At 27.6% G+C, this 26,645-nt stretch overlaps 1 protein-coding gene across 2 annotated transcripts in view; it reads right to left on the minus strand.

The window, feature by feature from the left end:
• The window catches only part of LOC114122329 (zwei Ig domain protein zig-8-like), a 356,252-nt gene that overhangs the window by 23,254 nt on the left and 306,353 nt on the right, over positions 1 to 26,645 (minus strand). The window contains exons 4-5 of one of the 2 annotated variants that reach the window (XM_050202096.1): positions 7,581 to 7,794; positions 5,458 to 5,532 (exon numbers count right to left, since the gene is read on the minus strand). In XM_050202096.1, coding sequence (XP_050058053.1) covers positions 5,458 to 5,532; positions 7,581 to 7,794 — 289 coding nt within the window. The remainder of the gene's footprint in view (positions 1 to 5,457; positions 5,533 to 7,580; positions 7,795 to 26,645) is intronic. The other variant, XM_050202097.1, reaches the window with a different exon arrangement.

Here is a 26,645-nt window from a genome sequence, read left to right on the forward strand (position 1 = left end):
TAGTCGACGCGACCTTTATCTTCGGGTGTATAGAGGATGCGCATGCGTCGACGAAAAAGGGCTAACGGTCCGAATAATAAACATATAATTTTCGAAGTACTTTCAGCTGCCATCTTATCATTGTCGTCATCGACCTCATATTCACGTGCCCGAAGCAATACATTTTTTTTTCATTAAGGCATAAAACGTTTAATTTCGTGTGAGCGGAAGTAAGGCGGAAGCGACTTTTTTTAAAAAATAAAATTATGATATTTTATATGAATGATACAGTTGGTTTGCAGTAAGTAATTTTATCGTGACTTCGAAAATAATATTATTATTTTACTATAACTCGATTCATGTTTCGTTCTATTATATTCTATCGTTTATATGAACGAGACATCACTTCGTATATATATCATAATATTTTATTGTTATATACAAAGCGATCAATTTACAAGGTCATACTAATTGTCTAAGTCAATTTGTTTGTATTAAAAAAAATATGTTTTTTATACAATTTAGCATATTTTCAATAAAAATTTATATTGGTTACACAAAATTATATGTTTTTATTATAGCAGTTTATTTTTGAGTTTTTAATTTTTTTTATGAACATACATTTTTTATTTATTTAATAGTCAGTAACGTAATACTTTTCTAAAAGAAAAAAAAATGGTGTATAAATATTAGTTAATACTTAATAACAAATATAGGTATATTTTTTAAGATTAATAATTAATAAGTATTTAATCAGTTAAGAAAAATATTAAAAGTCAAAGGCTTCCACTTAAATGTTGTATATATTTCAGTTACCTGCTCATTTTTAAGTGCAATAATATATTTAAAAACTGAGTTAACGTAATAAAATGCATACAATTTCTTTATTTTAAATAAGAATAATCTTTTTGCAGTTGTAATTATTAAGTAGATGTTTTATTTTGTAAATTTTGATCAATTAAAATTAAAATTTGAACGAATAAAATCTGTGTTATCAAAATGTATTAAGTAAACATTTTTAAAAGTCCTTAATGATTGTTACATCTATTTCTAATTAAATCCAGAAAATGTATATAAATTATAAAAATGTTTATAGATTTATAAAAATAATATAATTATTTTAAAATCATTATTACCCCCACATTTTTAATCCAATAATCTTAGTGGTTTATCTTTAAATTACAATGTTAAGTAATTCAAAACTTATTCGTTTAAATTTTGATTTAAAGACATTGATATTTCAAAAAAATATATTTGTTAAAATAAAAAGGTGTTAATATTAAAAAAAAAAGTAGTTTGTATTACTATAGGAAACTTTTTAATTAGTGTAAAAATTTTAGTATTTGAAAATATAATTTACTATGGGATAATTAAAAATTCCAATTATCTGAATTCGAATAAATAAAACAAACAGAGATGAGCTATTTTGCCAAATTCACTCGGTGTATATTATAAATAAAGCGTAGTGTTAACAATTTTATGCTGAAAACAAATTACTATATTATTTACAGAATATATAATATTATAATAATAATAAATGATGTTTGAAATGCAATTGTCGAAAACAAATGCCGTATGATGCGATTTGTGACACGCTCACTGTCGAAATACTCATATTCATATTATAAACTTATAAATACCAGGCGAAAGCTGGTCGAGAAATATTTGGCTCGTGAAATTCGAAAATTGAATTGCTTTCGATCCATATTTTCAGAGGTTCCCCCTATCCACATTGGAACAAGCCAACGGTATACTACGCCATTCGGTCGTCAATGGTCACGGGTAAAACTTTACCGCCGAAATAATACTCGAAATGCACTGTAATTACGTATTCACTGCTCGTCTCGCGTTATTTCGGTCCTATGTATCGTAATAAGAAAAAAAAAATATCAAATACAAATTACAGCCAAACATATCTGAAAAGTCGATTCGTCGCATGTGTGTACAATATATTGTCATTATATTGGTATCGATATTATTAATAATAACAATAATCCAATTTATGCTAATGGTGTATTCCTTTGAAACTCAAGGTTTTCCTTATTTTTTTTTAAAAAATATTTTTTGTCTATTCTTCCGGGTAGTGCACGTGGATAATAATTTAGATTTTGCTCGGAACGAATTTTAATAATTTCTATTTATCCTTCCCGCAGCTTGCACTGTCAAAAAACATAACCAAGCCAACGTGCAACGTCGTTATATTATCCGAACGTGCTACACCTTAACTAAGTTCAAATTGTTTAGTACAAATTTATGTAATTCCAAATATTATATAGGTATAATCAGTGTCAGACTAGAATACTTTACCATGATTTGGTACTAATTCAGTAATATTTAACGAGCCTCAATGTCCCACATACAATTAAAAAAAAAATGTTACTTTGCTTTTACACGAATCGCAATAAAATTAATTTATTTTTAATTAAAAGATTATTATTATTATTTTTTTAATGTTCATCAGTATAATATTATAAATATAATATGTATTATGTATATTATACATAATCAACAGTTAAATATAATATGGACAATAATTATTCTTAATGCGAAAAAAAAAACTAATACATATAAATAAACTTAATTAAATAATCTATAAATAATTATTAAAATAGTATTATTTTTTTAAATTCATCTTTGGGAGATCCTAAAATATAATAAATTTCATCTTTCAAAAATTCAAAAATTGTTAGCTTATCAAAGATAAATATTTGGTTTTTAAGTTTAATTTATATTTTCTTTAATTTTATGTTTTGAAAATACTTAACTTATATGCATTGTATTTTAAGGATACACACATATGAGTTCTATGTACAATTTATTGAATAGACTAGGCTTAAATTATTATTAGGATATTTTATAATTATTAATTAATTAGATTGGAACTCGAGTTATGACTATAAAACATAAGTGATTTAAATATTCAATTTCTCATTTGATTATGATCCTCAGTATTGAAAAATATCCGAGGGTGGGTGATTGCCGGGTAATTGGATGGGCAAATCTGACATTGCAAAGAATTATAACTGTATAAGAAAAATTACAGTATTGAATATTGTTTGTTTTTGAGGATATGAGTGTAAGATTCCATGAACACATTTTTTTTAAAATATATTTTATCAAAACGAAATTATTTAGTTTTTTACATTAAAAAACTTTACTATATTATATATTATATTTTCGAGTTCCCATTATACACAGCAAAACACGAGTCAATTGTAAAAAAAAAAAAAAAACAGTAAAGTTTCATGTCGACTTATATATATATATATGTGTGTGTGTGTGTGTGTGTGTGTATACACAGTATAATTACACGGTTGACTTTCTTCAATTCACCAGAGCGGAAAGAACCTACGTATTTAGGATTTCAAGTACAGAGGACGTCGACTTATTGAATTCGAAACATCAAGGAACTTGGTCATTTTCAAAGTTAACAAGTTGTTTGTAGCATAAACTGCAGAACGTAAAATGCTCATAGTATGCATTTTGTAATTTTCTTATACCTTAATAATATACGGTTACACAATAATTATTAAAGTTTAATAAAAAAAATTCTAAAATTATGCATAGTTATGATATACAATTACTCATAATTTTTTACATTATTTTTAAGCCTTTTTGTTTACTTATGTGTCAAAAACTTTTTATATTTCATTTAGCTTAATCAATTTATTACTTATAAACTCCCACGCTCATTTTGAAAATAATTCTAAACTAGCTATATTGACATATTTTTTTCCGATGTCTTGAGAGCTATTAAAACTCGACTCCTACTCAAAAAATGGGTTGAAATAATTAAGAAAATATAACTTTAAGTTTAGCAGGATACATTAGTGATTAGACGTTTAAACAGTTTTATTTAAATAATAATTAATAACTATCTGAATTTCGAAATATGTCTACACATTACAGTATATCTATGAAATCGGTACCTGTATTTTCCTTTAAACTGAATGGATTTTAGGGTTAACATTATTTCTGGATTCATTGAATCACCTAAGGGTCATAATTATACAAGCTTTGAACATTTTGAAATCAGTCACGCATTTAAAACGGTTTTTGTGAAATCAGAACCGATTTCCAAAATGTACGTCTTAGTTTAATTATTTACAAATTATAATTCAACTTTCAGAAAAATAAATAATATTATGATATTATATAGATGTTTTCACCACTTATTTAATATTTTTTATAAATTGTTTGTAAACATTTAGTATAATATTTATTGATGCGTATTTGGCCGACAAAGTTATGGAAATTTAATAGTGTTTTGGTTAAATATAGACGCAATTGTTATTCAAAATTATGCAAACAAATGTCAAGAAAATATCCATGTGAATTTGTTATTATTATAACGTAGCGTTGTTGTACATAGAGAGAATTTTATGTATGTAAAATTGCAAAATACAAATATCTGATGCGTACGTGGCATGCACTGTCAAATTCAATGAACTGTATATTGTGTGTTAAAACACACATGCAATGTATAAATATTATACATATAGTTAATTGCAGTGTTGTTATAGTATTATTTTAGATTTTGGATTGATATATGAAATAATCGAATATTTCTGAAATGATTTTCAGACAAATATAACACTGCAAACACTGCAAATTACATATCGCGTCAGTATTTTTAGTGCACACTGAGAAATGAGAATGATCTGATATGAAATCGAAAATATATTTTGCGTTTAGGGATTTTAAGGATGTGTTCGGTGTCTAAAAATTTTAAAAATTGTGTAAACAATTCTCGTAAAATGATTAAATTTTAAATAAATATTTTAAAATTTTTAATTTTAATAGATTGTTTAAAGAATAAAATTAAAAGAAAACTTTAAAATTCCTCATTCATTAAACGTAAAACATATTTTCGTCACCAATCATTGACGCCATGAATTCATTTTAAAAGATTGAACAATAAAACTGAAAACACTATTTATGTTGCAATAAATTGACAAAATTATAATATTTACGTGTACTTAAGAGTTTTAATTATATAGTTAATTTTGTTTTTTTTTTTTCGAAAATCTTGATAGTTTTCTAACTAAATTAGATAATTATAGTTGGTAAATAGTTTAATCATAGAGAAAATAATAGATATACGAAATAAACCTAACGCTTGTCTTCATTTTGGTAATTTTTAACATAAATAAGTGCCACAAACCGTAGTTGACCCAAGTAGGTTTTGTTTTTTTGCATTTATATGACGATAATAATAATAATAATGTAATTTTTAATCGTTTTATGTGCTGCGCATAATAGTAGGTAGGTACGTGTTTTTTTTTTTTGGCATTCAATAATGCATATTATTATACCTTATTTTAGCGCGGTAAAATCACCAAAAACAAATTACTGAGAAACGGCCTTTCCGAGCAAGTTTACACGAAACGTTTTGTATAATAATAATAGTGTTATTAGCGTTAATTCAGCAAACGTTTGTTAACATCAAACCACACGCAAACACGTTTGTATAAAAACCTTTTGTAAAGTCTCCGTCTCTTATCATCATGTCTAGTAAACTATCGTCGCTCTCTGATGGTGGTGGTTTATCGTCTGAAACGTAGGTATGCATATATCGACATTGTAAAGTGTTGAACCAACAAAATTAATAGTAATAATAAACAATAATCATGTAAAAACAGACATGTTTCACACGCCAAGTAATATAGCGAGGAAGTGGACGTCGCTATCGATTATTAATCATCAACACGACTATGCGAAAAGAGAAATATATATGTACTGTATATTATATGGACTATAATATATAATACTTTTATTATGCATATGAGACCAATATATGTACCTATTATGTATATCAATGTAATTGTTTAATCACCAACAGTCATTAGATCAATAAATTATTTTTATGTACATTAATGTACATTAAGAATTAATGAAAACATATTTGTATTTTATACAATAGTATACACAATTTGAGGTAACAAAGTATATGTTTTATTTCATATTTTTAAGTACAATACTTAACTGAGTATTTCGATTTAAAAAAAAAAAAAACGAATTTTGAACTAGTGTAGTAAATTGATTGTATAATTTAGTGTTTAAAGTTTAAATGATTGCGGAATAGTGTACTAACATTTAATGAAGTATAATTGGTCATACCACTTTACTATATCACCTAAAACTTAAATGCTTGTATAAAGTTACAATTAATTAATGGATCATGGTTCGATATTAAGTTCTAGTCATTTAAAAAAGTAAGAGCCTAGAATAACAATAACGATAAAAAAAGTAGTAAAAAATACTTGTTTTTCTAAAAACATTGTTATTTTATGGCCTTAAATTAAGTAGTGCGCATTGAGAAAACGACTGTTCAATGATAAATGATACACTCAGTATTCTATTCCATTGTGCAGTATAAACATTTTTTTTCAGACTTTATTTGAGAGAGGTTCAGCAAACATACTAACCACCATTTTTCTTTAATAATGTAGTTATTCAAAATCTAATGTATGGAATTTTAAAATAAACTAAAGGATCATATTTTCAAATTCTTGATTTTTTTTTACTAAAACTTAGGGAGTATCTTATAGAAATTAAAAACTAAAACCTGGAAAATTTTCTGAACATTCTGATGAAAAAAAAAAATTAAGTCTTTAAATTTGTGTACAAAGGATAATAATTCCATTATAATAAGGGCCAAAGGAGTAAAAAAAAAAAAGTAGGTGAAAATTTAGGAGAAGAACAACCTTAATTTTATTCAAAAATTAAATATATATAATAATATGATTAATACATAATTGAAATAATAATATTATCATGATAGTCAAATAGTAGGTATACGTATTATATATTATATTAATTTTTACACGTTAATTTATCAACTAACTTAGTTACTAATGATTGAACACCAATCCTTATTACTTCATAGTTAATTCTATAAGGCGTATATTATAATAGTAATATTGGTGGTTATACATTGGCAAAATAAAATATTCTAAAATTATGAAATATTATTATCAGTAAAAATACGACTGAATGAGTAGTAATGGTAACTAACCAAATCCAATATTATTCATTGTATAGAAAAATATTGCATCGACACTGTGTGTATGTATTATTTTAAAAATAAGCAAATAACATCATTCTAAAAATGAATAATCCTGTAATGTTTTTTAAATAAGATATTAGGCGACGTTGTCCCTTCTGTCACCTTCTATGGGTACCCATTAATTAGTGGCTGTAGTATTTAATTTGAAAATGTTTTTAATTAACATTAAATAACCTATACATATTTATTATCTGTAAAAATTACACATATTTTATTTTATTGTAAAACCATATTAGTGGATAATATTATAACCAAAATGGCTACTATCTTTAATATAAATATTTTAATATCTAAGACATTAATCGATGGAATTTTTAAATTAGTACATCAATACTAAAATTGTATAATTTTATACAGCCACAAGGCAAAAAGTAAAACAAAAGATCTCAAGAATTTTAAAATGTGATATTTGAGTATATTTAAAAATTACGAAATTCATAGTTAAAGGAAAAAATGGACTTGAGCATGTTTTCAGTGAACTATCTTGAAAACCAATGTCAAAGCTTAAATAAATATTAAAATAAATACTCACCAACGACGTTTAGCGTGACGAATATGCTCCTCACCGGTTGCGTGCTTACTTGGCACTCGTAAATGCCAGCGTCTCTCTTTTGAGCCCATTTTATGTGCAACGTCCATTGGTCCGAATGCGACCTGTGGTGAATGGCCTGGAATCGCTGGTCACTGGTGTATGTGTACGCGCCCACTGTCAGTATATGTATGTCCCTGTGCCTTATCCATGACACCTGTAACATAAATAATTGATATGATACGTTATGATTAGTTATTTAAAGTTATCATTGCGGAATCTTAAGTCATAGGACCGTAAAACTATGTATGGCCGATTTAGTTATAATCAAAGTTGTTTGAGTGTTTTATGATAATAGTACAATACTATAATAATATGTTATCGTTTACATTATTATTATAGGTAATATGTATATTATAATAATTGATCAGATGAGAGGAAAAATATCAAAGTAGATGTCATTGCTTAAAATGTTTGTATAAATGTATAATATTATGTAAACCTAAAGGTCTCAGAGCAGAGTCTGACAAGAGTTATTAGTTATAAATTTCGTTTTTTTTTTTTTTTTGTTCAACCGAAATTATTAAATCTGAAGAAAACGTCAAATCGAGTTTAAAAACTAATTTAAAGTTTCAGCAAAATTAGGTTTTTGACTAGGTGTTGGTTAAGTTTTACGAGCAAAACAATTAAGACGTGCAAAGCGTTTTGTTATTTTAGCCTACTTTGTATAATATATAATATATATTATTATGTATAACTACGTCGATTTTAGAATGGCGTATACGGCGTTATAGTGCGAATATATAGACTGAAAATTATTACGATAAATTGAAAACATAATCTGAACTAAAAAAGATTTTCGTTTAACTGGAATGAATATCGATACATAGGTACAATTTAATGCTGCGGTAAGCAGTTTTCGCGGAGATATCGAATTAAAAGCGTCGGATACAGAATATCAAGACATTTTACTGAATGTGAATTTGATAATATGATTGGTGTATACTGTATAGTGTATAGTGTATACTGCTTCTGTTAATGCAGAATTTAACTAACGTACATTTTAAGAAACTTAAAATAGTTTAAAATCATACAAGATCTACTACAACTGTCGAGTTTTTATAAAAATGTAATATTGCTAAACTCTAATAATTTATTATATTTTAGATAACATTGGTATGGAAATACTTGTTGAAAAATAGAAAATTTTAAAAGGAAGAAAACTTAGTGTAATATTATGCAAAAATAACAAATTAATTATATTGTATAATAGTATAGCCTTCAGGTATCTATACTATATTTTCTTTTTTAATATTCTATATAATAATTCGGTGTTATTTTATCAAAAGAATCCTTATCCTGTATTTTATTGATGTTTTTTCTTGTAATTTTAAATAATTAGTTATAGAAATAAAATACATAAAAATACTATTATTTTCGTATTTGGCAATTTCACTAATTTAACACCCCTCATTCGGCATTTAATCATGCTGACCCCGTTCACACTTTACAGATGCCATATATTCTAAAGTTGCTACTCACTGAAATGCACTAGTAAACTACTTAGGTCTTAGAATCTTAAAATGTGACCAGTCATCCCCTACTCTTGCGTGGCAACTTAGACAACTTCAGTTGGTGTCATAATTTAAAAAAAATATAAATAGCAAAGACAAACATATCGTGCAGCATTACTTACATGGTTAATTTTTCTATCCACGTACCATCATATCATTTAATAACTATCTGCGCTACGATCAATAATGTATTATACTAATTTACTTATTAAGATTTAATATGACGTATAATAAAAATTATAAAATAAGTACCTACCTATAGATAAAAATCGAAAATAAAATAGGGTTGGAAATTATTAATGTAGTTATAAACATCGGCATTTAGGTGTAATGAATTCGTTCCACGAATTTCTAATCGTACTAGACCACAAATTATAACATAACGAAATTATTTGAAAACACTTCTGACCGGAATAACGAGCGACAATTCTATGTTACAGCATCAGCAAAGTCGAGTGAACCGCGAAATAATTGGCGGAGACTGCGACGCGAGACGCGACCCTATTACATTATATTATACGCTGCACCGGCGGCGTAGATAAGTGTAAGGACACTTAGGTATCTGGTATATACGTATATATCACATAATGTATGTATATATATATTATATGCGTACGTATATTATAGGTATACGTTTTAGAGCAATTAAAATCGTTTTCCGACCCCTTTTTTTTAATTATTTTTTTCTGGGATTCTTTATACAGCAGTGTTTAAAACGAGTGGCGACGAAGATAATAACAACGATGGAAAAAAACGCACAGTGTCAAAGGGCAAGCTTTTTTTTTAAGCGTTCTTTTTTCTTTCGTCTTTATAGTCAGCAGAGACCTGCGTGTATGGCTTCTATATCTACGCATAACGATATATGTAGGTATATATAAACGAAGTTTTAAGATTTAATAGTAAGAAATGCATTCGTAACGTTTTTCGTACGATTTATGTGGAAAAATAAATTTGTAAAGACCGATGAGCAGCAATTTTCGACAGATAAATGTTAAATTAAAAAGTCGAAAATAAACATAATTAGTACAATTACAATGTAATTATTAAATAAAAAGTGGTTGAAATGTATTTGAATCCATCACTTCGATAGTACCTAATATACTTGTATTGTACGGCGCGATCGAACAGTAATAATACTATGCAATGTAAGGAAATAATTATTCATTGAAACCCGTCAACGTAAAAAAGGCCAAGTTCTAGGTTGTTGACGTTAACTCCCTATAACAAGTACCAACCCGCCCGTGGTTACATCGCCGAATTAAAAATTTAATATAAACGAACGCGTATGATTCAAACATTATATTAAGTACCTATATAATGTTACATGTACATAATAATATTATATATTATATAGTAAATACTTTCTTATTTTAATAATATAATGACAATGATAATAATATCACCATTATTTATTTTATAAATAACACGAATACCTACCACGAGGAATCATAAATAAATTAGTTGTATTATTGTTTAAAAGTCTATTTTGTATTACATAATATTATTATTATAAACTTATGTAATACGATCAATTTAATATATTAAAGACTATTTAAAGAATAAAATATAATTCTCAGTAATAAAAATACGATATATTATATCATTATTTTTTTATTTGAAAATATGTTATACATGTTCCAAATATTTTCAAGTGCAATTTAAATTCGTTGAATTTTGTCTCATGAGTTATTATAAATAACACAAAAATTAATTGTTGACATTCGAAGAAACAATTTTATTCGTTTCTGCTTAAGCTAATAAGTAATAACACAATATACCTATAATAACGTGCCTTTTGGTAATATTGTATAAATCTACGTAATCGTAAAAAATGCAATTATTTTTTTTATGCAATAGTTATCAGTATAGAGGTAATACAAGTAATGATAAAAACAATTCATCTAAATTCTATGTATTTTAATTTATAATAATACGATAATGTGATATAACGAGTTTACCGATCGTGTGATAAATATTATTGATACCTAATTTATAACAATAAAAGAACACATTGATTTAGATTTTAGTCATCGAAATCAATAATAAACCACTATAAACATCGTGTTTTTTAATACAATGATTATAATGATACAATTAATGTTCTTTATTATTATTACATTTTCAATAATGATTAAGTCATTATCGACATTGATACCTATGTCTGTAAAATGTTGACTTACGCTAAACTCATCGCATACAAATGATCCATGCTTTCATTCTTATCCTACTGGCTACTTTGATAATACGATATAAATCGAAAGAAGAGACACACGAGTCCGCAATAGACAAGCGGTAAATTATTGAACAGAAGATAAATTTTGCTAAACGATTACCTAATCTATAAGTGTCCAATCACGGTGACCGATGGCGACTGACTGAACGTCAATCTCATATTATAATACACACCATACACGTAATCTTTTATAATATAATATAAACAATGGGTTGCCATTTTTTGTTATTGCAATATCTTCTACGCTCTGATTGGCTAGACGACTAATAATATATTCGTGTATAGTGTGCAACACGTTTTTAGGAAAAAACCAAAATAAATGAACTGTTAAAATAGAATTATTAATTTTTATCAACTATAGTCTTTAATACAGCCATTTTATTTATAGTATTATTATTATTTTAGATGACATACGAAGCCATCTAATTATTGTAACCGGCTAAAAGAGTGCTTATTGTAAATGGTAAGCGTGAAGTACAAAAAACAGATGATTTTATTTTATTTATATGTAACACAAAATTACAAAACGTAGTACGTATGTACGTGATACATATTAATAAAATTAAATATACGATTTATATATCAATGTAATGTAACGCTGACCTATTCATGGGCGCCCTCAGAAAGGGATCAGTGTGTGCCATTGCTCCTACAAAGATTTTTTAATGAACAAAAAAAAAAAAAAATCATCTTATAAGTTTATAATGATCTTATTTTTTTTTATAGTCTCAAGTTCTAAATTTTTATCAGCGTGCACACGGATTTATAAACTTGTCTTATTTTATTAAATTACAGCGGTCATAAAAATTTGACGTTATGTTTATGGTGGGAATATAATAATATAAATATATGAATATGTGTATAACATAAATTTAATTTTGCACCTACTGAGCTAATTTACTACGGACGTCCCTGAACCTATACATGTATATAATAGAAAAAAGATATCGACCTGCACGTAATAACCGAAAATTTGTTCTATAATTCGATGTAGTTTACTCGTTGTATACCTAACGCCGATATCTCGTTATTGTTTATAAGTTATAACGATTAATTCGTTGTAAACGTTTATTTCAACATACAATCATATGAGCTGCTCGTGCGGGATCTACTGTTTGCTCGTCATAGCAGTATCACGTTCTAAGTGATTCTTGTTGTACCTAGTGTTTTATATTATATATATTATACATTTAATGTATACTATGTAATAATAATTAATGGACAATGTTTACAACAATAAACAAAAATTGAGTATTTTAAGACAATCAACAATTTTAGAATAGTATAAAGCTACCTATACTAACTCTATAGAAATTTTTCTCAATGATCGTATATCATATATATTATTTTGTAAAATTTGTTTATTTGTTTAGATGTCGTTACGTATGTATTGCGCATAAAATATATACAATTTATCATAACGCGTTAGATACGACGCAATCGTTATTATTTTTGTCGTCGACAATATAGATAAAAAAAAAGTAAGAAATTATAGTTTTCAGTGCGGAGAAAAAAGTATAGATTTTCATATTCTTGCAACAATCCAACGTTTGAGTTATATTATTCCTTCTAAAATGTGTTATAAATCCCGCGGCAGTTTCTACTCACTAAGTGTTGAAAACTATTTTTTTCTACATAGAAGCGCATCGGTTATGAAGTGTATATGGATTTATGATGTGAGTTCTAGGTAAAAAAATCCACGTACACACACGCGCATATATGTATGCGTGAAAGTCGAGTGCTACTATGATTAATGTGTTTTAGCTTTTAGTTGTAAACTTGTATAATATTAAGTGTAAATTTTATAAAATAATAAAAATCACTCAACGGAGTTTTGAAAAAAAAAATAATAATCTGTACTACTTTAACGCAACATCCTATAATATAATCTATAATAACTAATAATAATGTAGTACATGATAAATTAACATAATATTAGGTAGGTATATAAGGTTATCACGACATTAAAGCTCATAAGCTATACAAGGCAATGATTTACCGAGCATGCTCACTTTTTTTATTTTCTTCAATTTTTTTATCTTTTCTTTTTCTTCAATAATGCAGTTATTAAAAATCTAATTTTAAGAATTTTTAAATATACTTTTATGGATTATATTATTATTTTCAAATTCATGAGATTTTTTTGTAATATTTATGGAGTGCACTGTGGAGATACAAGTGACAATACTTTCTTTTATACTATAAATTATTTAGTGAATAATTTTTCTGAATATGTTTGTGTATCAAAATGAAAACGAGTAGTTTTTGAGTTATATCTATAATGTATGAACTTAGTATGTTACAATTATTTTTGTTTTTATTTGATTTTTATGTTTTAATATGTGGAAATGGTATGATGTCCGCTATTATTTTGTATCGACTTTTCTGGTTTATCTTTTTTAAAATAATAATATATGAAGTATACGTATGAATGTGAACTCTACAAATAACTTATATAAAAATATAGGCTACGTAGATAGACAAAACGAGTTTTAAAATGCTTAATTAAATTACCAATATAGGTGAACTAATATTAAAAAAAAAAAAAAAATTTTATTCGTTAATAATAACTTGATGTCACTGGTGCCAGAGAATTTTTCAAATAATACAAAAATTTTGAAATATAAAAGTACTTATATATAATATAAAGCGTTTTTTATTAAACTAAAATCAATAATATTTAGTGACCACCAGAAATTACATGACACTTTTTAAACATTATTTTTAACAATTGCATGAACAAAATACTTTTTGTTACTCATGCATGAACTTATTGTACCTAAATTCCGCATGCACTTGCAAACCAAGTATGAAAAATTCAAGAGTGAAAACCATGGTCACTATTCGCAAAATGATCGTTCACAAAATATATTATTAATAGCAATAATAAATAAAAAAACAACTGATTTAGACATAATTGTTGTCTATTCTATTACCGATTTCGAACAATATATTATTATGTGTGGTGTTATAAGTACATATATATAACAATAATAATAACAGAAGTAATAATTGATAAGTGTAAAATAATATAATATGTTATAATCTCGCATCGTCAATAGCACTTAATATATGATGGGAAAAAATAAAACTTTTTTAACACAAATCTGTGCCCTGAATAAGCCTTAATAATATAAAGTATTTTATTGTATTAAATATCTTATATTTTGGAAATTCAATTTAATATAATATTTAAATATAAAATGTATTACTTGTCACACTACACAGTAGCAGATAGTGATAATTATAATATAAATTGCTTACGTTTGGTTTAAACGGATTTGTACAAAAATATTCATGAAGAGTATATAAAAATATACATTTTGAATCATATTTTTATATTATAATATGTTAAGTTTTGTCATTCACGCGTTTAAAGGATTTAAAACGCCTTTATTTTTATGTTTATCTATCTTTTTTTCGAGTATAAAATACAATATATTATCTTTTATAAAAGTATATAATATAACATATAATAATACTCCCGCGTATGACAATTTATTTCGTGACGCGTATATGGTACATTTATTCAAAACTGTTTTTTTATTTCAAAATTTCGAAACAACAACTAGCTGCAATATCGTATTCATAATCGCATTTATCATCGTCTCCCACTAGAATCCACGTCACTCATTCGCGAAATATGTATAATATAGAAAAACAGTCACTGTCACGATCAGAGTTACTCCATGCTGAACAAAATATCCTCTTCACTACAATGCATCTCATCACCACACCTATTAGGTATATCACTGGTCGAATATTTTAATTAACAGAGCGATAACTGACTTGCACTATGTTTTTTTTGTTTTTCAATTCGGAGATTGGTTTTTAATAAAATGTTTTATGATAAATGATTTCTCCATTTTTCTCTATCATTTGCTATATTTTTAAGTTCTCTGTGGAAAGCGACTCCTGCATCCTGCATTATTTGACTAATGTATCTCGTCCTAGGTCTTCCTTTTGATTTTTTACTCACTATCATTCCTTCAATTATTATACTATGCAGTTAATTAACGTGTGACCTATCATTTGCAATCTCCGTCTTTTTATAATGTCTATTAATGTTCGTTGTCCATCTATTGTCCTCAAGATGTCTTCTTTTGATATTCTATCCATTCAGCTTATTCTCTGAATTTTTCTGCAACACTACATCTCGAAAGTTTTTAACATATCGTTTTCTTTCTTATTAATTGTCCAGGTCTCACTTCTGTATAATTCCACACTCTAGACGTATGTTTTTTAAGCCGTTTCTTCATTACTATGTTCATATTTTTTGATGTTAGTAATTTTCTCTTTTTGAGAAATGTATTCTCCGCTTGACTTATCCTGCTTCTGATTTTTTTAATTGATTTACCGTCGTCTGTTATAATGATGCCTAGGTATTTGAAATAGTCTGATTGGATAATTTTTTTGTTTTTCAATGATATATTTATATAGATGGTATGTTTTTCTTATAGCATACTAGGGCTTTGGTCTTGGCTGCATTTATTTTCTGGCTATATTCTTTGAAAATAAATGCATTATGTGATGTATTTAATGTAAAATAGCCATTATTATTTTAAAAACTAATATTGTTTATGAAGATTTTTCTTGTAAGTATCTCTAATAAGTGATTTGATATTTCACCACGTCCTAATCAAGTTTTGATAATTTTTTTTACAAATATAGCATCTATTTACTTATGCAATACAATGATAATACATTGTTTTTTTCGACAACGTCGGTGAGAAATTGCGAGAAACGAAACTGTAAAATATTATTATAATAAATAGTGGTTGGTGATTGACGAAACAAAAAATTATTATTTTTTTAATTTTACTTATAACACCATTGACTGAGATGACAAAAAATTGACTTGAAAACGAAACGCTCTTTGGAGCTTTTTAACTGAAAATGGCCGAATGTTGTGCAGAAAATACACGACTTATTATTTGTTTTTCATGTTTTAAAGTTATACGATTTTTTTTCAAAATCAACAGTCACAGCCAATGCTGACATTTTCTAATAAGATTATCACCACACATAAACTAAAAACGAAATGGAAAAACTAAAATGTGCAATTAATATATTATAATTTATAATGGCAATGGTCAACATAATTGTAATAATTATAATATGAAATTAGTTTTATAAAATCGGTCAATGGGACGATTGTAAACTCGGCCAGTGTTTTTTAAGGTAAAAATAATTAAGATGTAAACTTGGCCTGGCTAAAAAGGTACATATAATTTTCTTATAATATTTTTGAAAATGTAAAAAATGTAAAAATATAAGTAAAACTGTTGTGTAAAAATATACCTAAGTGAAAAATTGTAATGCAATAATGTATAAATCTATTTTTTAAAGTAAAAAGCTATGTGTTTAACGTATTCACTCACTGATATTTTCTTATTTTCTTATTTTTATATTTTGTAAGTGTCCTTTCTAAGAGTTATTTTTTTAAAATTAAATTATGTCGTGCTTATTATATTTTATCGGTAAATATAATCGGGCCGAGATTACAACGGACATTTTTTTTTACCTGAAATTTCTGAGCGAGTTTACATTCTACTTAATTTATTGCCTAAAATGTTCGGAGCCGAGTTTACTTTAAAAATGGTAATCGCGGGCTCAGTTTATATTTGCCCGGCCAGTGACCTAATTCGACTTCTAATAAGTGACATTTTGTCGTTTATAGTACTAAGAAGTGATGGACAGCAATGACATTTTTCTATGCAACAGATATAACATTATGTTCCACTTTATTCCATCATAATATTATTATTTTTCTAGATAATGAAACGAATTATATTATTATATTTCCCCTCAGGCACGGCTTCGTGCTATCTTGTTAGGTATTCAATTAATGCACTTGCTTCGTCGGAGAAACTGAACAAAAAAAAAATTTAAATTAAATTATGAAATTAGTGAATTCCAAGAATAATGTCATCCATTGTTTTTTGGAACATCAACAAAGTATAGAACATAACGTTGTATGATATTATGCATATAATGTTTAAATATTATTATTCACAGAGTATCATCAGTCGATTCGCTGTTATGCATCAAAATACGTAGTACGCGGTACCTATAATATCATATTGCTATATTATAATGTGTAGGTACTATATGGGCATTACGCAATAGCATTGCTTTTACAGAAATGTACACAAAATACGTATTGCCCATGTTATATTTTATTATATGATATAGTTAAATTGAAAACCGTATTACGTAGAAAAGGGATTCTTGTAGGTCAACATCAATATTTACCGAGGAAATATACGTTTTCCTTCTAAATTTAATAAAAAGATAAAAAAAAAAACTAAATTACTTTGCCGTCGTCAATAATTCTGAATATTACATTATTACATCGCCATTTTTCTTGGCCCTGAAATATATTGTTGGCCGTAATAGGGTCCGGTTCAGCCTTTACGGGATCGACGAACGATAAACGTATTATACGTTCACAATATTATATAATAATAATAATAATTCGAATAGGAACAGTTGGATTCTAAAGCAGGAGATTAACAAAACGAAAATACGGAAATACGTTTCGATCAAAAGTTTGCTTTATTTTTATTAATAACCAAGAGCGTAAATTTAACATAGTAGTTAAATATCAGCTATCAGCTATGGCATATCCACTGTTCAGCGTTCAAAGGGAAATTGAATTAATGAAACTTTAATCGGTGTAATATAATGTTATGGGTCTGATTAATATTATGATGAATATTTCTACGAAACGATGCATTGCTATTGTTAATTCGCTACTGCGCCGTATACCAAAAACAGAATAATATACATTTTTTAATTAAAAATGATATTAGGTTATGTATAAATATTATATTGTATTACAGTATAAATACAAAAAAAGGGGGGGTTTGTATAATATAATGTTTTGTGTATTATTAATGTATTATATTGTAGTTTTAGTTGTTTCGTAAACGGACATAGATCCAGTGGCTTTTTATTTTAATACATGTACATAACCGGCACATTTACGCAGGCCATACACTCTATCTATTCAATTTAGGCCAACCAATGGCCTAATTAGCATACTATTGGATTTCAAAAACGCGAATATATACCTAACACGATTTGACACTGCTTTCTATATTTAATATCTACGCTATACGGTCTTCCCAGTATTTAAATCCCTTGACAGCATTTTTTTTTTTTTGTAATTGGTAATTGGAATCACGTAATGTATTCTTGACACATTAAAACAATACAATAATTTCCACAATGAATGATATCAGCTGTTGTTTGAAATATAATATTCGTCTCATAATTATTATCTCATCACTGTAAATAGGTATAATCAATATTTGATTATAATATATTATTCTAAAAGTTGTAAAGTACTTCGTATACATGCGTATATTACACGATATTAACGCGTATAATCAATTAATTAATATATTAATTAATGAATCATGTCATATTATGTGGGTTCAATGACGAAAATTTTAAACTCGATGATAAATATTGAATTTATGATACACGGAGCCAAGCTTAAAGAGTTGTTCAGCTTCGATGGTTCAAATTGAGCCAAAAAGGCCAACCAAATTCAACGTAAGAAGCAATCACTTTGTAGATCCACGAACAAGGCTTTACTCGTTGATGCCGAATAATTCTACGAATTCCTTTAAAGTTGAGATTTCTAAGAGGCGTATATCTCAATGGTCTCAGCGGAGTTGAATAGCTTAACTAATTTTGAAGTGTCGGTGGATTGTTTGAATTCGTAAACCAGTGCTGGAAAGCTGGTAACTATTAAACGTAAAAATCAATCAATAATCATTATGATTTTGAATAAAAAATTTCAGGTGCATGGTTTGCTGTGTTTAGTCACTCGAACGTTTACTGTTTAACATTAATACTCGTGCATAAGAAATATATACATTATTATAATATTATTATACTACGCGTACATGGAGATAAAAAATTATAATAAATTTACTTTAAAAATTATGTTTATAAGTAACATCATGAATAAAAATAATTTAAAATAAAAATTAAAATGGTTATTGTAAATTGTTTTGCTTCATATGGATAACATTTTATTATTCAGTAATTTAATTGGTTTTTATTTTCAGATAGGTATACTCGTAGTATACAATATAAGAGAAAATTTGCACGACACCAGTTAATAGCTCCGTTAACATTATTATTTACCAAAACATGTTTGTTCGCATGCGCTCCGAATATTGGTATGGCTATTCCAATAAACATCAAAACGCTATAATAGTAAAATTATTAAATCATAAAACATAATTATTAGTTTTTTTTTTTTTTTTTAGTGAAGCTTTAAATCATTTTTATGTTTATGGGTTTAATCGATTCGAGAATTGTGTTTCTTACGGTTATTGGTAATTAAACGAAAATGCCAGATACCAAGATCACATTTGATTTTTTTTTTAAATTGAAAAGTGCAAAACCGTACAATTTATTGTATTCTAAATTAATTGATTATTGTCTAAAAGTAACTTATTATAGCTTTCTATCAATGATATTTTTCAATTTTTTTTTTTTTATATATACGCATAATATAATCCCAGTCTGGAATCTATCCATTTTTAGTAGGGTATATTCGTTTTTAAAAACACAAATAATGTAATATACCTTGTGAAATCCAATGGCTCCATACTTTTATAGACTATGAATTACTTGAAATTGGCTTGCTTATCGTTTAAGATTCCAATTATATACAATTATATATTCAACTAATTATTTTATGTCAAACAGCACAAAACAATTTATGATTTCAATCGTAAAAACGATTTAAAGTTTAAATAATAACAAAATTGTATTTATGTAATAGAAAATTCATTTCACTTATATTATTGAGACTATAATGTAAAATAATTTTAAAGTTTGATTTATGTACTTGTACTTCGGCAGTACAAGTACTCATGTATAAAATATATTTAAATAGTACATTATAATTTATAACCTATAGAATAATATTTCTAAAGCTTTTTAATATTTTTCAATTATTTTAATTTCAATAGATTAATATTTTGCTTTTTAGTTATTTAAAAATGTGATTTATTGACGACAAAATATCTTAAATCAAAAAACAAAAGAACTCATGTCATTAAATCACACAGTTTATAATAATCGTTGATATTTTATCTAGGTATAATATATATAGGCATTACACTCATTCAAATTACTAAGAAGTAAGGTTTGGAATTGTAAATTGTAAATAAATATTTAAATAAGTTTTATAAATTTACCTAGTTATTAACAATTATCTAACTTCAGCCCACATAAATCTCCTGTATACAATTCCTATTATATACGCATGCGCATTACGACTGGAAACAATAATATAAATATATTATTTACGTCAACTATTAAATAAAACCAAAATAATATTTTGACGGGTATATATCATAATATTACAGGCACAATTTACCGTGACATAAAAATCGATTTTTCTGGAATATGAAAGATAATAAGAGGCGTATGTACCACGTTATGCATCAGATCGCCAAGATAATATTATGCTGTGGACCTTTTATGTTAAAATATTTTGTATAATATATGCTTCACAAACTACATAATTATTTTCTGGTTTACGTTTATAAAAATAGGTACAACATATTCCAAGTTCAAAATATTATATATATATACTAGTGTAAATATGTTAGTTCATAAGCAATAATTAAATAATGGAATATAAGTACATAGTACATAAAATTATTGAGAAACTTGTATTAGCTCAATTCTACTAGCTAGGTAATTCAAAAATCAAAATTATTCTCTCTAAAGTATGTGTTACTAATTAAAAACAAATATATATATATTTGGTTAAAATATTTCAATTCTTTACAGTAGGTATAATTAATATTTCTTATCCCACAAAGTAAAATTAGGTTCTTGTTCTTATAAATGTGACCGGTATATATTATCATTATTATGTTAAGGGATTTATATCGTTTTTTTTTAAATTTAAATAAGTTCTTATCATTTAAAATAAAACTAAGATTTAATAGATACTACAAACTTATATCAATTAAATGCAAATATACGTTATGAAAAATTAAATATAATTATGCATTTATACACATTGCACAATGGCAATATATTTAAACATAACATTAATTTTTAATTCTTTTTTTTATTTAGATTGCCAATTAGGCAAAATAATTCATTGAATGACTTTTAGATCGGATTATACGATTGAATATTAATTGTTTTACGTTTTCCTATATTTCATCGTCGGATAACATTCAAAACGAATTCCCAGGATGTATGCGATTGTATTTTTGATAGATAGCGCTTATCTAAGTGCGCTACTTACACAAATACGAAATAATATATTTATAATACCATAAATACGTATATTGTAAGCGGATTTGGCTTTAAATGCGTGCTTCATAGGTTTGATGGGACTAAAAAATTATGCGCGACGTGCACCTATAACATAATATCGGAGATCGAGTGAATTAAAAAATATCAAATATTTTCCCTCGTCGAAGTTTTTATAATGTGAGCTCGCGTTTCTTTTATATCCTGATTATATACACTACGACAAACAAAATGACGTTAAGCACTTATCTCTCTTTCTATATATAAATAAATTATACTTGTAAATACATATATATAGTATAATAGTATATACATTATTATTATATACCCGGAGAGGACTAAGTGATCGGTGGAGAAGGGTCGTAGATAGGGTGAGACAAAAACCATTGACGTTATTGATTTTGGAAATTTGATGAAAAAAACCTATCGTGGTTACTAGCTGTGAACCGTATAGATTCTACAGAGATTTTCGATAGTATACCGATAGCACGCACGGATTTGTAACCGATTAACTAGAATGAAGACAGTGGTAGAACGCATATATATATACATAGTTTTATATATTTTCTTTTAAACCACGCTACACGCAATCACTCGCCAACCATTGCCACATATATAGAGCGTAATTCATTAATCGCCATTAAATACTTAATAACTCGGGAAATACATTATGTTCTCAAAAACATTTTTTTTTGCTTCAAGTACTATCATTATATTTCGTAGAAAAATTGAAAATATAATTTTCCTTAATACTAGACAATTCAAAATACTTATTATTCCCTAGATTTATTTCGACAAAGTAATATCGCACTATTTAATAGTATATAAGCACCTACGATACTTGCTAAATATATATCACGTGTACAGGGCACACACACGCACTCTCAATAACGTCACGATTTTCTATAATATATTATTATATATATAACTCTGGCACAAAGGTACTATAGCTAGCTACATAATACTATACACATAAAACTCTCATAAATATATATATATATATATATATACTTGCGTATAAACGAGCGGATATATATAATAGACGTTCGTCTATAATGCCACCGCCATTCCGAGGCCGACCGGGCGCACTCCATCAATCGTGACGGCAAACGCTTTTTCAAATCAACATCAAATCGGTGGAGCGAACAACAAATGGCCTCCTATGTACCTACTCGTCGTCGGCGGCGCCGGTCCTGGACAGAATTACGTTTCGGAAACATTTATCACGCCCGGCAGCAGGACCCGCGGGGACGACGGAGGCCAACTAACTCTCTTTTCTCTTTGCTGCAGTCCTTTCAGAACACCTGAGACTCTCCGTATTATATCTGCAGATCACATACTTTGCGCGCGCACTTACGTTTACGCGACCATAAAGGGAATTGCGAGCACACTATTTTCTTAATTGAACGACCTCCCCGCCGTCCACACACATACCACCGACGACGGTGAGACGTATCGCATCGTATCGTATCGAGTTATGTAGTCGTTTCGACGATGAATGGGATCACTTGCACCTAACTATATAAGACGAGTAAAAAAATTAATGCGCGCGAGTATTACGACTTACGTCGTAACGATTCTATGCCCTATATCGCGATGGAATTTTTTAAGGGTTCGTTTAATATGATAGGTTATACTTGTACTTGTAGTAACGTAAAAATGATAGATTATAGGTCATTAAAAAATGACAAGAGTTCAGACGTCGCAGTGTTCAGGAGACTAAAAAATAGAATTTTTAAAATAGATTACAAAAACTAAATCACTTTAAAAATGTCATCGAGCCCAAAAGTTTATATCCGCGGGAACTACGACCGATTGATCGCCTGGAAAAACATCATTCGGTTCGTAGAATTCTTGTTTTCTCATTATACGGTGAAAGTGATTCGATTACTGTGTATCGAATACCATTATATGGAAAACATTGTAAGAACATTTTGGATCGTTATCAAAAAATGTACATTCCCGAAAATTATATTTTTTTGGGGTACGCATTACAAGGTTAAAACTTTCTTGCATTTGTTTTTTTCTCGGAATTTCAGATTCATTTCTAGGAAACCTATAAATTAATTTTACAACTTTGTAACTATGAATGAAATATCAAAAGTTTTAGTGCATAATTTTGCATATTTTGAGATGTTTTACATTTTAAAAACATATTTTCTTGGATTTACAATTGTTCAGTATATTTAATGATTTTATCTCAATGCTTGATTATTATTAATAGGTAAGTGAGTATATAATGTGGAGAGCTACAGTGCATGCAGTTTGAAGCGATAAAGAAAAAGATTATAATTAAAAAATGTTTTAATGAAAAATAAAGATATTTGAGATCCTTATCCTGTGGCAGTGTCAAGAATTTACAATTAATAACAATATTTATGCATCAAAGACTGTATTTATTTTTTATACGACTTAATTACTGTAGTTTATATTTGTATATTGTAAATACAATTAATGATTTCAGTATTCAGTAGATAGATTCATAAATATAATATTTTTTGGAATTAAAAATAAGCTTAATAATACATTAAAAATATAGGATACACAAATCCAATCATTTTTTTCATTGATATTAATTATTTTAGTAATAAAATAGATATTTGGTAGGTATACAATTGTTTAATATACTTAAGCTATATATACTTAACCTAAGTAAGTGTTTTTGTTTTTAAACTAAACAAATATTTTTGGAATTTTTATATTAGAGCTCTTCATATTATGTTACAGAGTACATACATATTATAAACTTATATCGTACACGGTGTCGTCTGTATGAGTTATGGCAAAAAATGAGCGTTGATGATTTTATTATAAGATCTATGTGCATTGTAGAAAATGTTTTTTTTTTTTGAGAAATAAAATAATTTATTTTAATTCGAAAATAATACTTAATTCATAATTGACATAACTGCGTTAATTGTGTTTTATAGAGTTATTATGATTTTTTTCGGTCGTATAAATAAAACTATTCAAGTCACACCACTGGGTGTGCAAGAAGTTTTTAACGGGGATTGGGGAACATAACAACTATGTTTATACTGAATATATTTTATTTATGCCAAAGCTCGGTATACTTAGGTGTATTATTGTACGTGCGTATAGTTTGAAAGTTTAATTTTGCCAGTTTCGAAGTATACTCTGCGAAAAGCTTAAGTCTATGTATACAGGTATACAGCATGTGCCCTCTGCACAATGTCTATAATAATATATTATATACTATTGTATCATGTTACGGTGTGTACAAGCGAGCTCATTTCAAAAATTTGCCAGCTTTATACACTATATAACATTATGATACGATATGATGAAAGTTGGTGGTGATGGAAATCGTTGTTTCGTACACCGATGTAGTTTCAGTTGTCGTTTTGATATATTTGCAGTAGAGACATTTTTTTTTTAAAACGAGCAATCGGAATTTTACACAAGATAACTGAACGAGTGTTCAACAACTTCAGAAATAATTTTCAAAGTGTATCCATGGAGATGGCTATCAAATGGATAATGGTGTGAGCCATACATAAACTGTATATTTTGTCACAGAATCTTGTAAATACAATACGAATTTAATTATATACATTTTTTATTTTTGAAATTCATTCTTTTTTATTGTTCATTTCGTATAAATTCGCTAAATTTAAATCTGACGCCACGCACATCATTAATTACATAATATTAATACTATTGTTGCCACCGTCGATCGCTCGAGAGAAAAATACTTTTCAACAACAAACACGCCCTATACTTAAGTATGATTCGAGTTTTAATATTTCAAAACCTACGATAACGTGTGTATCGGTAAGTGCATCGATCACATACTTAAAACGCACATTGGGAACCAGGTGATAGGTTTGATTTTAATTTTTCAAAACGATCGTTGGGGCGGCATCGCGGAAAAGACGCAGAGCCATAAATAAACGATAAATCGGATTGAGCGATTGCAAGTCAGCGGCGGAAACGATTTACACACACACACACACACACACACACATATATATATATTTATATTTAATAATAACAATAATACGAACCGGAACAACAATGCTGAAAACGTCGACGGGTGAAAACCGCGAGCGCGTCTCGTAACAATAATAATATTTTAGCCACGCTTTCCGGCAGCGCGCGCGATAACTGATGTATTGCTACGATGGCGTATATAATATTATTATAGTACGAGTACATACACACACACATATACGAGCGCATATACATATATATAGTCGAGCCGAACCTTCCAGCTGATGTACGATAACTCGTTTTTTATTTCCGTTTCTCTTATCTATGTTATAATATTATGATAATATCATATTATATATATATTATATGATAAACTCATGGATATATATATAGGTCCAGGGCGTTTGTGGATGGGGTCAGGGGTGGTGGCGATGGCCAGAAAAACAACCCTTCGTCATTTTTTTTCGCGTTTTTCATTTTTTTTTTTTTTTATATATATGATAATAGCAACCCATAGCCGACCCGTTGAAATATGTACTGCCATTTCAACTTCGGACCACCACCACGTGTCTATATATGTAATAGTGCCTAGCGCGATAATAAAGCACGTTAATACCGTGGTGTTGGTCAGTGGGGGGAGGGGGCCAAAACAACAATATAAAACCGACTACAGCACACATTGAGTTTAGTAGCGGTGATGACGACGACTATACGACAATGATTATCTTTATGAGGGCAAAAAATAAACTAAAATAACACCGTAATAACAAACGGGGAGAAAAAAAACAAAAATTAAATAAACCTACCGCTCCGATCTACGACCGGGTACAATAATAATATGATATATTAATATATTATGCGATAATGATTTTAATACCGCGTGATTAACACATAGCCCGTGAGATGATTCGCGTTTATTTTTTGTCATAGGTCTGTTCGTGACGACCATCCCGAAATCACCTCGAGCATTGTATTATATTATATTATAAGTACATAGCTATT

This window comes from Aphis gossypii, chromosome 2 (genome assembly GCF_020184175.1).
Source record: "Aphis gossypii isolate Hap1 chromosome 2, ASM2018417v2, whole genome shotgun sequence".
Lineage (NCBI taxonomy): Eukaryota > Metazoa > Arthropoda > Insecta > Hemiptera > Aphididae > Aphis > Aphis gossypii.